The sequence below is a fragment of the Diachasmimorpha longicaudata genome, chromosome 11 (genome assembly GCF_034640455.1).
Source record: "Diachasmimorpha longicaudata isolate KC_UGA_2023 chromosome 11, iyDiaLong2, whole genome shotgun sequence".
In the NCBI taxonomy this organism is placed as follows: Eukaryota; Metazoa; Arthropoda; class Insecta; order Hymenoptera; family Braconidae; genus Diachasmimorpha; species Diachasmimorpha longicaudata.
The window spans coordinates 6,778,316-6,794,974 of record NC_087235.1 but is presented as its reverse complement, the minus strand read 5'-3'; the positions used below and the strand labels follow the sequence as shown (position 1 = coordinate 6,794,974).

At 42.8% G+C, this 16,659-nt stretch overlaps 1 protein-coding gene and 1 long non-coding RNA gene across 2 annotated transcripts in view; one reads left to right on the top strand and one right to left on the bottom strand.

Annotated features, from left to right (window-relative positions):
- The first annotated feature begins 3,433 nt into the window (after positions 1-3,433).
- LOC135167124 (uncharacterized) overlaps positions 3,434-16,659 on the top strand; it is a 42,820-nt gene continuing 29,594 nt past the window's right edge. The window contains exons 1-3 of the mRNA XM_064129972.1: positions 3,434-3,451; positions 3,506-3,727; positions 3,796-3,851. Of these exons, the coding sequence (XP_063986042.1) occupies positions 3,434-3,451; positions 3,506-3,727; positions 3,796-3,851 (296 nt within the window). The remainder of the gene's footprint in view (positions 3,452-3,505; positions 3,728-3,795; positions 3,852-16,659) is intronic.
- LOC135167440 (uncharacterized) lies at positions 3,960-6,303 on the bottom strand. Its single transcript, XR_010299858.1, has 4 exons — positions 6,218-6,303; positions 5,488-5,547; positions 5,056-5,256; positions 3,960-4,328 (listed from the first exon to the last, which is right to left on the bottom strand). It is a non-coding gene; the product is annotated as an uncharacterized LOC135167440 (long non-coding RNA).

Here is a 16,659-nt window from a genome sequence, read left to right as displayed (position 1 = left end):
TCAGGATAACAAAGAGAAAGAAACAAAAACAAACAAGAAGGGAACTGAGAAACGGAAAACCAGGATAAAGAAGCTGGCAGACGGAGGGAAAAATACTGGAAAAATCACTGTGACGTGGGGGGTTGTGGGTTTACTGCGAAAAATTGTTGATACTCACCCTGCAGAATTTGTTTCGAAATACAAATATCGGAGAGAATCAATTTTTATATTTTTAGGGAGGCGGTGGGGATTTTTAGCCGGACCTCGACAAGAACGAATGTCTGACGAGTGCGGGGGGTTTTCACTGCAAAAAATAAAACGGCAAAATATTCCTGAGATTTTGGTATGGAGTTTGAACATTTTATTCCTCAAAATGAACCATTTTTCAGTCTCTTTTCTTTTGCAAGATATTCGTCCGTTCGTATGAGACCTCACGACCATCAGATGGCGGTGATTGTGCGTTGCATTCGAATTTCCCAATGGCCCAGTAATTTTGCTGAGATTTTTCTCGTCCTGATGCATTATAAAGATAAACAGGAAGCAGGAAGTGAATATTTCCGTGATGGCTGTAGAACGCAACTAGCAGTAGGAAATGACCTCCCAGGGAAATGAATTGATTGTCCACATTTCATTTTACCTAGCACCCGTTTATATCGGGGTAATTAACGATACACACAGGTCGAATTAATGGCGCAATGGGTGGGGGACTGTAACTGGCGATCATTTTGCGGGGATGGTCACGATGTCTCGTCGGGGATTAATCGGGGGCTAACGATTCCGCTTCAAACTCAACCCATCTCTCTCACACTTCCGCCAAATGGCTGATCCCTGGTAACCCCTTCGCTTGTATTCCACGGATGTTGAGAGGGGTCGAGGGAGGATCCTATTTTCCAACCACTTCGGATCATCGAGATTATTGCTATTCGATTTGTGCTAGTGGCTTTTACCGCGGATAATTGATTGCTACGATTCGTGTCATTCATCATTGATAGCCCATTTTGTTTTCCGAGGATTTCCAGGGGGCGACTGATCGAGATTTTCATTAAAAGTAATATCTTTTTTCGGGAAAAATGTTGTTATTTTTTTGTTGATTTCATTTGGAACCATTCGTTCGAATGGATATCCTTTTTCCATTCGAACGATGAAGCTGTTTTCATTTCGGGACTCTGAACAACGTCCACTGTGGAATATCTACACTAATAGTTCTATACATATATTTTTTTGTTTCTCCTCCTTTTTTTGGAAACGTGATTGGTTTTTCTGCTGAGAATACGCTCGGTGGATTACAGAGTTAGCGGGAGAAATACGCTTTTGTTTGAATTTTATTCCCCAAAATATTCTCGGTAAAATGAAAGTGTGTTGATACGTCAATTCGTTTCGATTGAGGTAACTGTATTCATTCCGACTTTTGCGGATTTTCCTTTTTCACTCAATTTACAACTAGTTGTTGCCCACAGGCATCAATGGAGTAATTACATCTAGTTAATAGGTTTCAGAGACGTGCACGGTATCGTTATCCGCCGATATGAAATTGGTTTATGGAAAATTGAGGGATTTTTTTTCATTTTCAATTCCTCTGAGGTAATTATTCTAATGAATGAGGGAGCGGAAGGTTGAATCGCAACGATTTATTCACATTTCATGACTGGTACAAAAGTCTTTTAACAATTTCACGTAGGGACGTTACGGAGCTTTCAATAAAAAAATTTAAAAGTCAAATCAAAACCTCGGAAAGTCTCGGGTTGACAGCTTTGAAATTTTTCTTTTTTTATTGGAGCTTTTTGCCAAAAAAATTCAGGTAAAAATCTCAATTTCAGACGTTTGGGAATAGGATATTAATTTACCTTCAATGCCAGGTTGAAATTAATTCACAACTAGCATACGTTGTTAGCGAAGTCGCTAGTTTCGAATGAGTCCGTGAATGATCTGCTGAATAATTTCCAATATAGCTATTGGTAATTCAATAAGTATTGAAATTGCAGTTCGGTTTTGGATTGCAGATCCGAGCAAATGTGAGTTCTCAGGATTCTCCGGTATTGATATTTCCACTCATCGGAATTATCTAGGATTTCAATAGTGTGGCGAATTCATTCTATTTACCATTGCCTCGAATTTTCACAAGTTTATCCAGCTTTCGATGTTAGCATTGAAAGAGCAGGAGGAATTTTATTAAGAAATAAGAATATCAAAGAAAAAATACGAGGTGAAGTTGAGGATAACAAAAGAAACAAGTTCTGGATCAAATTATTAAATAAAATTCTGGGTTTCCACAGAAAAGAAAATTCTCACAGTGAAGTAGACAGTCCTAGGCTCTTCTAGCCAAGATCAACACATCATGAGTCTCTTTTCTATCACAATGACCTCCAAGATAAAATTACATTAACCGGCATTGATGGGCATGACACGATAGAAGAATATAATCACTGGAAGTCAAATAATATCGCCAATACTCTTTGACTCTTAACAGATCCTTGAGACTGTCAAAATGATGAAAATGTAACATCTGGTAGCATCTCAACGGTCCCAGAGATGGAGACGAGCACAGGTACATTTACCCTATCAACTTCAACATGAAAAATTCATGGAGCTAACCATTAGTTAATTTATCCCACGTGCACTTCTCACCGAAACTTTCCGGATTCTCGTTATTTTTTTGATAAGTTCTATGGAATAAGACTCACTACTGGAAGACTGGAATTTATCTATCTAATGGAGGACCGAAGATTTCCGGTAGCTCAGGGTCTTTTGGAAAATTAATGAAATTTCAATGCACCCCGTTGCAGTGTCATCTGTGCGGTAAGTGCCACAATCCCCTCAACCCTAAAAAACTGTCTCTATCTCACGTTAGAATGCAAAAGGCTGCATTATGGGTCTCGACATAATACGAGAGGTGAAGGACAGTGGAAATTCCGGAACGACCAAAATTTCGATTTGTCCATGTGTCTGTCCATGTGCACGTCGGATTCCCATAGACAGAAGGGTGTGTATACAGTGGCGTGGAATGGGTGGTGAGCGAGAGGGGGTGGGGAGGAGGGGGAGACTGTAAGGAGGAAAGCTTTCGGATGAGAGGAGAGTGGAGGAGATAGTCGGAGGGATGCAAGAGGGTGGGGTTGAAATACACTTTCCTAGGGAGTATGAGGATGTGACGCGCTTGCGCTTGGTAGATGGTTGCTTGTTTAGACGGTAGTGGGGATAGAAATCGGTTTCGAGGGTGCGAGCGAGGGTGACACCCTGCAGTCTGACGCGGGACTCGGGAGTTCGCGGGTGCCGATAGCCGGCGGGACAATTGGCCTTCGGGTTTTCACGCCAACTCGAGCTGTTATTTTGGATTTTATTTCCGTCTTCCTCTCGCATAGAACTGACTCGCTAAAATTAAATTTTATATTTTCGCGTTAATTTAAAAGAAACGGAAATTTGAAAAATAAAATTCTAAATTATTGAGTAAAAACAAGCAATGAAAATTCGAGGGAAAGTATTTTTTTCCAAATTGTAGGTATTATTAAATTTATTGATGAATTGGTGATAGTGCAAAGCTCTGAGGCTCACGCGTGAAGTCTTACGAAAGTTTCCGGACAAAAATGGCAAACAAACTGAAGAGAAAGAGTGCGCGAACTTGGAGGATGCAATTATCGATTGTCTGACTAATATTTTATCTACTTCGCGAAACCGAGAAGAGAGCACTTGGCCTTCTCTGCCCCTCCACATCGACATCCCTTCCGCCCCCTCTTCTCGTTTTTTCCTCGTCGCTGTAAAAACTCGGATCTAGCAAATTTATCGCGAGTGTTTTTTTTCTCCTCTTCTATCGTCTAACTCAAGAAAATAAAAGAGCGAAGAAACCTGGAAGGTGGGAGGAGAACCTCTTTGGAAACACGGTAAGTCAATTAGTTAAAATCCTCTATTCATCCGTTCTCATAGCGATTTACGAATAAGAGCGCGAATTTCATCAAGTTAAAACTCAATTGAGGGAGGAAAAAAAAATGTTTAAAAAAAATTGGTGCAATTCATTCAAATTAAACCATTGATTTACGGTCATTGGGCGCACACTTTGCAATTTTGATAACGTCAAAGTGGATGCGAGTTCAACAGCCCGGTCGGCCAATTAGGCCAGGGGTGAGGCTGCCAAAATAGAAATAGAGGAAAAAAAAAAATGAAAGCACACATGTGGATTGCTCGCAAAACCATTTACCCCGATCGTCGACGACGTGCCAGTCCATTTCCAATAATCCTGTTTGCCGGCACAACGCAACTGGCCGAGAACGGCTAGTAGGGACGAGAGGAGAGGGGTTGAGGGTGGGTTGGAATTGTCAGAGTGAGCCGATGAGAGAGCATCAGAGAGACACGATATTCCACTGAAACGAATCCGTGAAAAAAAAAATGGTAAAAAACATTTAAAGGAAAACACGATGGCTAGATCTACAATCGGCGAGGGGGATGGTCGAGGGTTGTAACTAGTTAAGTGAATGTTGTACGGCCTAATGGCTCAAAAAATTCGTCAATTACTTGAGGAAAAAGACAAGCAAGGGTTTGGCCGATAAAGGGGAGAAAAAAAAAGTATCAAAGGAAGTACACAGTCTTGACACTGAGTTAATTTAATTTTCCACCTTTTCATCCCCCTTGACTGCTTCATTCTCGTCTTTTTTCTGTCTCAAACTTTGCCCTTGAGATGGGAAAGAGTGTTAGACACTCCGAAGGTGTTCTCCGGGTTAACCCGGGGTAAATCTAGTTTGTAACTCACTGCACCGTCCATGATCAGCCATATAGTGCGAATAAGAGGGAGGAAGGGGGTGGGATAAACAAAGCCGAGGGAAAAAGACGATGGGAGAGACTGAGGATGAAAGGGGGGAAAAGAACAAAACGCCAAAGATCCGGAAAATAACGGAGTTGGTGTGTGTGGAAGGTGCGTTGAGCGTGAACGCTTATGCATTTTCACCTTTGAAACAAGGAAGTGAAAGGGAGAGTGGGAGAAAAGCAAACGGCAAAAAGGAAAAGCCATTACTCCTGGCAATTATGACAGCCCTTTGAACTACTGACGGCGCTTGTCGACCCCTCAGCCGTGCTTTTGGGGATATAGTATACCTGTGTACTCCACTACCCCGAGGGGACTATTCGACGTGTGGCACACCCTGCATCATCCTCCTTGAATTCTTACTCCCCCATCTTCTCCCTTCAACTACCCTCGTACACCTCCGTTCCACCAAGTCGTCGTATTTTCCATTCTATGTATTGAAGGAGCGTGTCGATTCTCCTTGCGACAGGGAGCTTTCACATTTGTGACACCTGACAAAAAATATGTTTCATTATTTTGACAGAAAAACAACGATCACGCAAACTGGTGTTTTATTATACCCTGGTAAATTTCATTACGAGTGATTCATTATAGACAAATTAGTCCTGAAATTGAATTCTATCGATTTGACGAGTTACAAGTTTTTTCGATTAATTTTGTCTATCAACATACGATTTTTCCATTGAAAATTTCTGGAAAAGTGAAGCTAGAAAATTACTCACCTATGAAACACGTTTCTGTTGCAAGTTGAGTCGTTTGTCGAAAATATCTCACGTTTTCCCCTGAAATTAGATACGAGATAAATTCACAACGATGGGGAATTCCTCCCTTTGTTCTCATAATTTCTCTGCAGAACTCATTCAGCCTAACGGACTTGAAAGCCCGAATTTTCTCATTCTTGTATCTCAATCACTCAACGTAGAACATCAGATTCGCTTTAAACTAAACTCAATCGACTCATTGTTTACCCAACCCCAAGCACTTTCGTGAAACACAACACGAATTTCCCGAAAACTCACCTCTCATAAACACACGAAACTCTAAACCGTCATCCATCCTAAACACTTTTCACTTCCACTTCCTCATTGTCTCTATATTTATCTCCAGACATACCCCCTATTTTCCCACTAACGACAAAACGACGTTTCACGAAATAACTCTCCGTGATTTAAATTATTCACTCTAAATAATTCAACGTCCATTATCATCAAAAACAGACGGAACTCACTATTCCTCTACACTTCAATTAAACCCGTCTATTCATCCATAAATTCACCCTCATTTTCTAGTGTAAAAAGCCCCAAAACTCGCGCCCTAAAATAAATAAAAAAAAAAATCCAAACCCAGTATAAAAAATTAATTAAAATTTCATTGAATCATGAAACCTTACGCTCATAATGGCATCAACCAGAATTCACGGCTCTTGTTCATAACACTCCACTCCTAATTTACCTGTATTTCACAACGCAACTCCTTTCCCTCCCTCTCCACTCCTCGGATGAAGGGTACTTCTCGCGTTTTAATCTTTTTCCTCCACCTTAAAAAAAAGGAGATGAATTTGCCATGAAAAATTACCCCCCCACGAGTTTTTAGTCTTCATTAGAAGCCGTACATTATTGGCGGAGGGAGGGGGCTACTTGAGCTTGTTTCCAATGAAGAACGGGGCGGGGTAGAAGGGTAGGAAGTTGGATAACAGTAAAGGGGGAATGGAAATTCGTGAACAAGTCGCGAGGTAGAAACGTTGAGAGCGCGCGTGATATACTACACAGGCGTTTGGTGTGCGATCGCGGCTTAAATTCCATTTTGCGGAGTCGACGGTTGAATCCCCACACGTTAAGGGTGCACACGTATACCATTTTCTATAAGAGTATAAGTGCACACCCCGGGAGTTTGAACTATGGTAAATGTGGAGCTTGCAATGTTGAACTGTAAATTTCTGGGGTTCTTAGAAGCCTTTCATAGCTCAACGGTGTGCAGCTGAGGGAAAATGTATGGAATGAAATTTCATGAATAAAAATTCATAAAAAAAAATATTACATTACCCCCTCCCCCAACGATAAGTATTTCATCGTGAATGAATGGAAATTAATTTACGAGATTAAAAAAAAAACTCGGTAATGTGATATTTAACTGAAAAGCGTAGGGCTGGTAAATTTATACGAGTACTTTTGGTTTTGGGGATGAGTATTACATTCTCTGGTTAAAGTGTTCAACGTCCACTCGACGTATACATGCACACTGCCGTTTTCCAACTGCACTCGAGCCAGCCAGACCCCAGGATGAAGGCATTGTAGTTAATACAAATATTCAACAAAGACAAATAGTGGAGGAGACAGGAGTAGCTCTAATATCGTCCAACGCTAACGTGCACTAACTGCTCATTCTAATTGCGCTTTATTTGACGTGGAAAGTATCCCGAGTATCAAAATTAGACGACACATATGCACACAAACCACCGCCCCCCCCCTCGCCCCTCGAATTTCCATAAACATTATCTGAATCCTGCAATATCAAGTGTCGCACGATGTTTGCACTTTCCATGTTTCTCCTCTCGGTATATCTGTTGTATTCCGCCTATTCCAACTCATTCGACACTTTATCTGACCAGCGTGTGACCATGACAACGCCCGAGGGGTGAATTCTGCCCCCCCGGTCATCCCTGCTCGTGCCATCCGCTTTCAAATACGCGAAACCCCTTTGCAACTATGTCGATCACGACATTTGAAGCCCCGAATATGGGTGCAGAGCCAAATATACCCGGGATTTGTATCGAAGGAATGAGGAACTGAAGAGGGCTGTGTTGAGGGGCGGGTTAGGGGTTGAGTTGAAAACCGATGAAATTAAAATGTAATGCCGTTCTGCACATTGGGCGCCCTCTCGCGTAATTTCCTAGCTGTTCGCATTTCCCATAGTGTCGCTTCGGCAAATACACTGAAGTAGCGAAAAGAGGGAGGAAAGGGGAAGGAGAAGTTGGGTGGGTTTTGTAGAGGGGTTGGGGTAGTTGAGAAAACCGGTGGGAGTGAATCGGGTCGTCGTCGTGGCGCGCTCGCAGAATACTAGCTTAGCTGGGTGTCGACTCTGCACGTTATTTGCATATTTTAATCTACCGGCAAAAAGTCGAGCTACGCTAGTTTTCCCATTAGTCTCTTCAACTCTGTGGAGGGGGATGGGAGGGATGGAGGTACAGAAGAATGATGCTCGCTACTCATTTCGTTCTTTACCCGACTATTACTTTTTTTAAGCAGAGGGTGGATGTGAATATGCCAATCTTCATAAAAGTATAATTACAATGATTTTTCCAATAAAAATTTCAATGTACGTCCTGGCCTCGGTGGAGCTCATGGCGGTGAGAGTAACTGGTTGGGGGAGGGGGAGAGTTAATTCAGGGGGATACAGGAATCAACCTCCCGTGCACATTAATTGCCGGCGTATATCACAGGGTGACTAGACCGCCAAAGTACCGGCGGAACATAATTTACGGAAATAACGCTCGGCTTCCGGCCATGACACGGTGACCAAGCGTAGTGGTGGACCCTTTATCCCTCCTCCATCACTTCCTCCTCCTCCTACCCCTCGCAAACCCCCCCTGGCCTCTCCAGCAGTCGGTTAAGTCCTCTTTCGTTTTCCCCTATCAAATTCATTGCTGGGTGGGAAGCTCTCGCGTTTCTCTTTCGTATGTCGCATTAAGCTCAGCGAGATACCTTGGAGAAGTTCAGGATCGTCTTTGGCTCTAGGCACGTACCGAAAAGCTGGGAAAAGATAATTAAATCCAGTGGGCGTGTGGGGTGAGGAAATAATTAGGAGGATGGCTATCTATAGATTGGATCCGAGGGAAATGGCTGCGGGATGGATTTCATTTCGGTTCGTGAGTTCGGTGCTTTGCAATTTAGGATTTTGTCTGGGTGAGGTCAGGGGGAGAGTGAGCGTCAGTGTTAAGAATTTTTGGGAAATTAGGGAATTCATTCACGTGAATTCCCAATGGGGAATTCAATTCCATTGACGATTGGATATCTTTTATTGGTTTTTGAATTACCTAAGTATGAGACTGGACCTGAAATCCAGTCTCATACTTTTGTAAAGGACACGAAAAATGAAAAAAACCTGTCAGAATAATTATCATGCGTTCACCCTCTACATTTTCGACTCTCATCACTCCCAGAATTATTCCCCAATATGATAACTCATCAAAAATGTCCGCATATCTCTGTGACACTTGAAAAACCCAACAAATGTCACAACGAGGACTTTTATCCACGCCATATCTGACTATCTGATATTTTTTTGTAACTTCTCTCAATCCAATTTTTTTCCCCCACCCATCTCTGGGTTTTTTTTCCCCCCCATCACGCTGAACGGAACGTCGAATTTTGGCGGCACCAGTCCGAATTGCGGTCAAAGTGAATGGGAAAGGATGAGAGGAGCGAATGTGGGACCAGAGTGTGAGAAGGGTTGGACACAAAGGGGATGGTCAGGTACGCGGGAAAAGAGTAGAAAACGTGAAAGCCTGGGTGCCATCCAATCGCGGACACAACGTTTCGATTTATGAAGAGCCGATATAACGCCACCACTCGCAGTTTTTTTTTTCATTTTCCTTTTATTTCCCACCTACCCCTCGCCGCCCCCCTCCCTCTTTTGGTTTCGGCTCGATCGACATTTCCCCTTTGGTTTCTTGTATTTTTTTTCCAACCCTCATTCGTTGTCTTTTTTTATCCATCATCTCTTCCAATTCCAATTCGTCCCATGCAGTCATACCATACTCCCCTCCTTCTCCCCCTCATCCCTTGCTCATCGCTCCACCTTCTAAAGAGAAAAGTCGAACCTCTGGTTCGCTTCATCAGGCTCAGGAATATTCTATGATCTCCCGTGGACTGGTGGATGCCTTGGATATAAAAAATTCAAGACTCTCCATGTCCGACCTTCACTCATACCATTCATCCCTCGTTCAGCATGGCTGTATGCAGATGAAGAAAGTACACTGGGGATGAGGGGATGGTTGCTAAAAAATTCTCGAGCACAAGAAGTACCGGAAACGACAGTTGTTATCCAATTATAAATTGCCGCTGAGAGAGGTACAGTAAATTAGTTAACGGTATCAAAGACTAAAAATTAAAGTTTCCATGGGTAAATAAAGAAAATGAAGAGACGACAGGAGTGACGTCCTATTAGTATAGAAGGGGATGGGGGTGGGGGGGAATGGGTGAAAATAAAATGGTAAAAAGCGTTGGCTGGGTGTTCTGGTGTTATTGGTTGAATGTGTTAAACCTGGGGATTATCTACTGTCCAGTTCCTTCCTCCATTCTCATTTTTCCCTGCTGAAGTAAAAAAAAGGGGGATGGTACAGGGGGTGGAGAAGTTGGGGGTGACGCTAGAGGTGGAAAAAAGAGCCAGTGAAAATGAGGATGATGAGGAGAGGGGTGGTGGGCGGTGAAAGGGGTCGAAGAGGTGTTGTTGAGTGACATACGGTCGGACAGACGACAGATTACAACGTGACGGCTAATGTTATTAAAAAACCGTGAGCGCAAATGAAAATCCTGGTGTGTTGCTCCACGTCCGCCAATGTCGGTTGCAAAGCACTAGGCGAGGAGGATGGGGGCGGGGGCCGACGAGGGGTGGGTGAGTTTGGTAAAGGGTTGCACCGAGTGCTTGTAAACGTACTCTCATTTCCCTCATGTCTCTCAAAAACCGTTTGCCCATTTCGTTAAAAAAGTTCACTCAACATTTTCATTGTCTGTTTTTCGTTTTTTTTTTTTTTCACAAGTTGAAATTCAAAATGTTGGAACGATTGTTGAAACGTCACGGAGAATTCCAAGAGTGAAAATTTTTTACCTCACTCCAACGTCAGCCATTAGTGGTCCCACGGACGCACAGTTTATCCACGTGGCATACGACGGTTCTTGCGTGGCGTCGACGAATTTTTTTAGAATTTATATCCGACTTGCACCCGAGTACATCCCACTCCTCTCCCACCCTCCCGGTGGTAAAATAAAATAGCATGAAATACAGCTGCTAATTTTTTTTCTTCCCCTCCTGCTTCTCATTCTCCTGCTTTTTTCCAACCTCTCTCACTGGCCTGTCGTGTCGACACGACAAATGAAAATGACGTGAAAATAAGCTTCTGACAACTCGTTAATTTATCGCACACACGGAGACAAATGTTTTTTTAATTAATTCTTTTTTTTTTTATTGAATAACTTTTTACACTGTTCTAATCGCGATTTAACTGTTTCATTGTGCTCCTGGTCATACCCTCTCAACATCATAACTCCTTACAACTTGAAATAAATCGTTGCAGGACCACCGTAGAGATGAATTTTACACTTGGCTGATTCGTCGACGCGTGAGTAATTAAACGTGCGTTGGGTGCTCTCGTTTTGTCGGGCATTAATGCCAGAAGGTAGAGAGGAGGGGGGGGGGTGGTACGGCCAATTAAAACCACGGGTTAGCCTTTCATTCGTTCAGCTTTTCGCGGATAATGAATCAACCACGCCCCTCACCTATCGCCCCCTTCCTCCCTCCTCCCCGCCCTCACCTCAATGTCCACCGCACACACAACGGAACAATTAAAGTTGTGTCATGCATTATTCTCCAATTTTAATCATTTTTGTGCACTTTCATATTTCACAATTTTTTTTTTCATCCCCGAAAAAATTCGCGGTAAAGTATTAATGCGAAACACCTGCGTTAGCCGAGGATCGTACATTAGAGACCCAGTAATTAAGCGACATGTTAAATTGCTCAAACAACTCGATAATGTTTCAAAATTCTCCCCCTCCCCCCCTCTTCGATTTATCTGAAGTAAATTGAATCGATGAAACAAAATGTCAAGCAGTTTTATGCTCGAGACGAATGACTCGTTCTCATTCGTATTAACGTTTTTTTTTTCGTTCCATTTCTCCCTCCTTCTGCTCTTGTTTTTAATCAACGCTTCTCCACCAAATGGTCATTATAAACGCTCGTTCAAACTCCCATAACTCTGAACAGGGTGCGAGAGAAGTGCGACAGTGGTGTTGATAGGTATAAAAATTGCAAAGAGTCCCTTCGTTATGGACAGCAATATTTTATGGCGTTAACGAGTGTCGCCGTTTTGTCGACGATAAACACGCGTCGTGGACATCGTGATGGTGTGGTATTCAGCGATGAACTGTGCAGTGAATCTAAATCCCTTTTTTATTCCATCCCTCGTGATTCTGTGAATGAGAATATTTCGTTGAAAAGACGAAAATTCGTGGGCCTTGAGCAGCAAAAACTGCCCCTCTCCAAATTACTGTAGTTGTCTCAAGTGCATGTGTCCGCAGTGCAACAGCAGCCCTCTGGAGTTTGAAACCCCCTTTAATCCCCCTTCCCCCACTCCAGAAAGTGGTCAGCAGTTCCATTGTCCTTCGAGGCCTGGAAAATCGATAGCAATTCCCCTTCGTTTGTGAACCGAAGTTATTCATCATTGTGTTACAAGAGTTTGAGTCACAGAAAGACACTCCTTGAATATTGTAATTTAACGATTACCATGGGACAAGCCTGGGAGCATCGATATTGACTTTTCTAATTAAGACGCTGAGTAAAAGGGTCGAGAGAGAAATGAGGGACACTGGAGAGTGACTTTGTCTTCTGGGATTCAGGCAATGAGGAATTTTAGATTTTTTTTTTCTTCCACCTCCTCCACTCGACTTCCTTTTTTTCATCCTCTGCATCCTTGGAGAACGTTCGAGGCGTACTTGATGTTTGCATTCTACCAAGTGCACCCCCGGGATGAATAGAACAGACTCTTGGAAAAAAGTTATTTACCTCCTGATACCAGTTATCGGGTGGTAATTAAGTCGTTCATGAGAGTGAAATATATTCGGAAAATTTAACCGACGAATCAGTAACTTGACTCGTGAAACGAGTAAAGGTACTCCTGGCATTTTATCCACTCATGAATTGAGGGCAACAAAAAAAGGAAATCCGATCCGATGAAGATGCTCGAAGACAGTCCAGGGGGGATTTGGAATTTAAAGAGCTGAGCCGTGGATTACTCAGGCCCGTCCTCGAGCCTTCCAATTGAATCTCTTCCATCTCCCGAGAAACCCCTATTTCTCCGAAGCATTTCGCCGAACATCCGGGGCTGAATTCACCGGGGGGAGAAAGGGGCAATATTATGACACTCAACTGGTAATTGTTATTTTGCGATTTTCCCCGAATAAACCACTTCTAATCCCGTTGTACATAAGTGCATAGTCTTATCGATAACAATAGCAAACCAGCGGCAGTTACCGAAGGCCGAGAGGTGTTATAGTACCGAGAGAACCCAACAATCGTAGCTGTCTGGACTTGGTGCACTATCCGAGAGCAAATTTCCCATCTCTCTCGCCTCCCTCCCCTCCCTATGTTGTCCCTGCACCCACCCCTTCCCCTTCCCGTGGGACATGGTGTATGAAAGCTCCCGGTGCTTACCTATGCCGAAGGCTTTAGAGGGCCGTTACCAGCACGTCCACCATCGTCTAAGTTAATGGGACGCTTAACGCCACTACCTCACGTTTCCTCTAAAGGTTACCGTCACACTGATATCCCTCCCCCCCACCCCCACACTCTCATCCCACCTGCGATTATCTACTAGTCCACCATAGTTTACACTAGCTTGTACAGTGTGACGCTGTGTGGCCTAATAGTAGAAACGGATTTGACCGATGATATATTCGTTTCATTAACCCCTAGGGCTTAAACTGTACCTGACTCATCCTAACATTCTCTCTCTATCCTGCAATTCTCTGACCTCAGAAATCTCACTAACATCCCACCCCAGAACAATTTCCTCCAGTGCTGCCACTGTCCTTCCTGGATCAACCAAAGAGATCCCAGGGATATCTCATCTGATCCGTCTCTCTCTTACTTTTACCTCCTTTAACTGTCTGGGTGAGTCTCTCTCTTTCACTCTGGAATCCTCACGGCTCGGTGGACGATCAGAAGCCGACTACGGTATGACCCATACCTTCAAGACTCCAAACCACCTTCTTGACGTTCCTCGTCAAGGGGAAATGAAAGATATCCCTCCTCTGTCTCCCTTCTGCCGGGTACTCCAATGAAATCCTGATGTCTGACCGAAACGTAACACTGTAATTATTGCAATACCAGAGGGCTCGGATTGCGGGTAAAATGGACGTCCTAACTCTGTCATTGTGATGTGATTGTACGTCATTACTCATCCGTTAAGGGAAAATCGTCATCGGTGGGTGGGATATGGGAGAAATGTGTGGATGACCGAACGTGGATTTTATCACTGAAAAATCCTGGGAATTTTTTCCTTCATTTTGGGTAATTTTGGTAACTGGGTTTCTTCGTGAGGGCAGGGGAGGGGGGTCGCTGGAAATTGGAACGGAATTATTCTTTCAATCACTGACGGAGAAGTCGCTTTTTGGGATAGTCTGGGGGGATCATGAACTTGAAGTACCACGAGGACCGTAACGATTATATTTCCTGATTGGCTGATGGCACGTAACTAACCAATTTCTGCTGGGATCGTTGCGGCCACCGGTCCTCACATTACTTCTAGTTTATGATCGTCCTCTGGTAGCACACGCAACTTCAATACTGATCGAATGTGGAACTGATACAAGAACCTGGCCATATGGTCGCACGATGGAGTTTCAATCAGAACTAGGTCAGAAAATAGCGGAATTTTTATGGCGAATTTTAAAGAAAAATTACTTTATTGGGTTTACTCAGGGGTTCAACGGTTTGTTCTAACTTTTTTCGTGATGTTGCGTCGAGATAATTTCTCAATTTAATCCAGAAGAGATCAATATATATAAATGATTTCGAACAATATTTATTTTTCATGGGAAGGTTCAAGTCCCTCTCGAGCCGAAATTTCCCTCCAATTTTTCATCACAATTTTTCACGTAATATTCATGGAAAAATTGCACTCGACCAAATCAAATATTTCACAGACTTTTTCAACTGAACAATCCCCTCCACATTTTACATTCTTTGGTTAAAGGGCGTCGAGCAGTGCGTTGGCGAATTGAACATTGCAATGAAAAATTGGTGAAATGGAAAAATTCGGTGCAAAATTTCGTGACAGAACAATTTATGACAGTCGCGTTAAATCTCACTGGTTGGTCGTCATATGGAGGTCCCTTTATCAAAGGACCACTAGCCGGAAAGAATTCTCTGATAGGAATTATTCTCGAGTCTTAGTCTGTCGTGACAGTAATTTTCATTGTAATTAGGAGGATAGAATTTCCCTAACCTAAAATAAAATTTCTCTATTCTCAAAAATCGAATCGACATCGCCTGACACTCATATTTTTCCGATATGACAGGCTTTCAAACGAGACGTTCTTCCGCATCGTTTCGGGTTGTTCGAATCATGAAATCCATTTGACTCGAATCAAGTTAGAGAAGATAGAATCGAGTGGGGTTGTTTTTGATGAAAACTTTTGTTCATTGATTCGAATGCAGCGCAACTTGATGCAGACCTTTTCAACTTTACCCGGATAAAAAGTTTTTGTTTGGATATAGCAGTAGAGTGATCCGACCAGTCTCCAGAACGCGCCCGAAGATCAAACAAATTTCCATGTTTATTCGTAGAGCGAATGCTTAATGCAGTGAAATGAAATTTTTGTCTCCTACAAAAACAAATATGACGATAATAAGACTTCAAAATATTCCTCTCTCTACGTGAGTAACGAACTTTCTTCGTTCGATCACTGTTTTCCTTAAAAATTAACAGAAAACCTGTGCAGTTGATTAATCCTGTGTCACACAAACTAATAGATCTCAAATTCACTCACTTCTTCATTCAGATTTCCTTCCCCTGTAGATGTTCTTAACAAGCAGAATTGACAAAAGATATGAACAGCAGACTGGCACTCGGTGTGGAAAAAAAATCCGACTGTCAGGTTGATCCGCGATTCGTGGAGGCTGCAGTGAAAAAAAAAAAAAATAAATAAAAAAAAAACCAAGAGAAGTGATGTGGAAGTAGTGACGCTCTTGGGAATTGAGGAGAGAGGTACTATGAGGGTGAAGACTTGGGAGATATGCAGTAGAAGAGGGAGAAGATGCGAAACGAGGGAGAGACAAATAAAGCCCTCCCCGAGTGACGGGACTTCAGTAATGTAAAAGTGAGATGGTGGCAGCATTAGGGAAATTGAAACGGTTTTCTTTATCTGCTCGAATACGCTTGGAGACACGCGCGTACCAGAATTTTCTAGAGAAGATAGAGGGGGTGAGGAGGTTTGCGAACAGAGGACCGCGAAATCTCGGCTATCGTATCTTTCCTCATTCTTTTCCCTCTATTGCTTATTTTTTTTCCCCCGTCTATTCTGAGTGTTTCTCGGAAGAGGGGCTTAAAATTCATTGCCGGATGTCGTCCGAGCCGATTTTCTCTCTTTTCGTCGTGATGAGGGAAACGGGGGGAGGCAGGCGTTGCCCTGGGGAAGAAAAAAAGAAAGAAATCTACGAAAAGTATAACACGAAATTGTTAAAGGAGCGAGAAGGAAGGCTCGTTGAAGCAAAGGTAATATGAGAAAAGATAAAACCGAGAACGGATAAAAAAAAAAGAGTATTAGGCAACAAAACCGAGGGAAAATATGTTTAATGCTGGGAGGAGATGAAATGATGTTGTTTGAAGAGTCAAAGGAATGCTTTTACATCGGATACCAACGGTAATGTGTACATTGTGGCAGTTTAGGTTGTTACTCGTGAGTCATGGAGGTAATTTAGAATTGAAGCTTCGACGATATAATGGCATTGAGCATGAAAGTACCCTACCCTCCTAGACTGTATCAACTTTCGTGTGGGTATTGAGTACAATTCCGAGACGAGATGAAATATACAGATAGAATATAGCACAGCAAGTGTGGTAAGGGTTGTGTTGGCATATCCGCTTTGGTATCCAATGCTGACAGGTTGCCTTTATT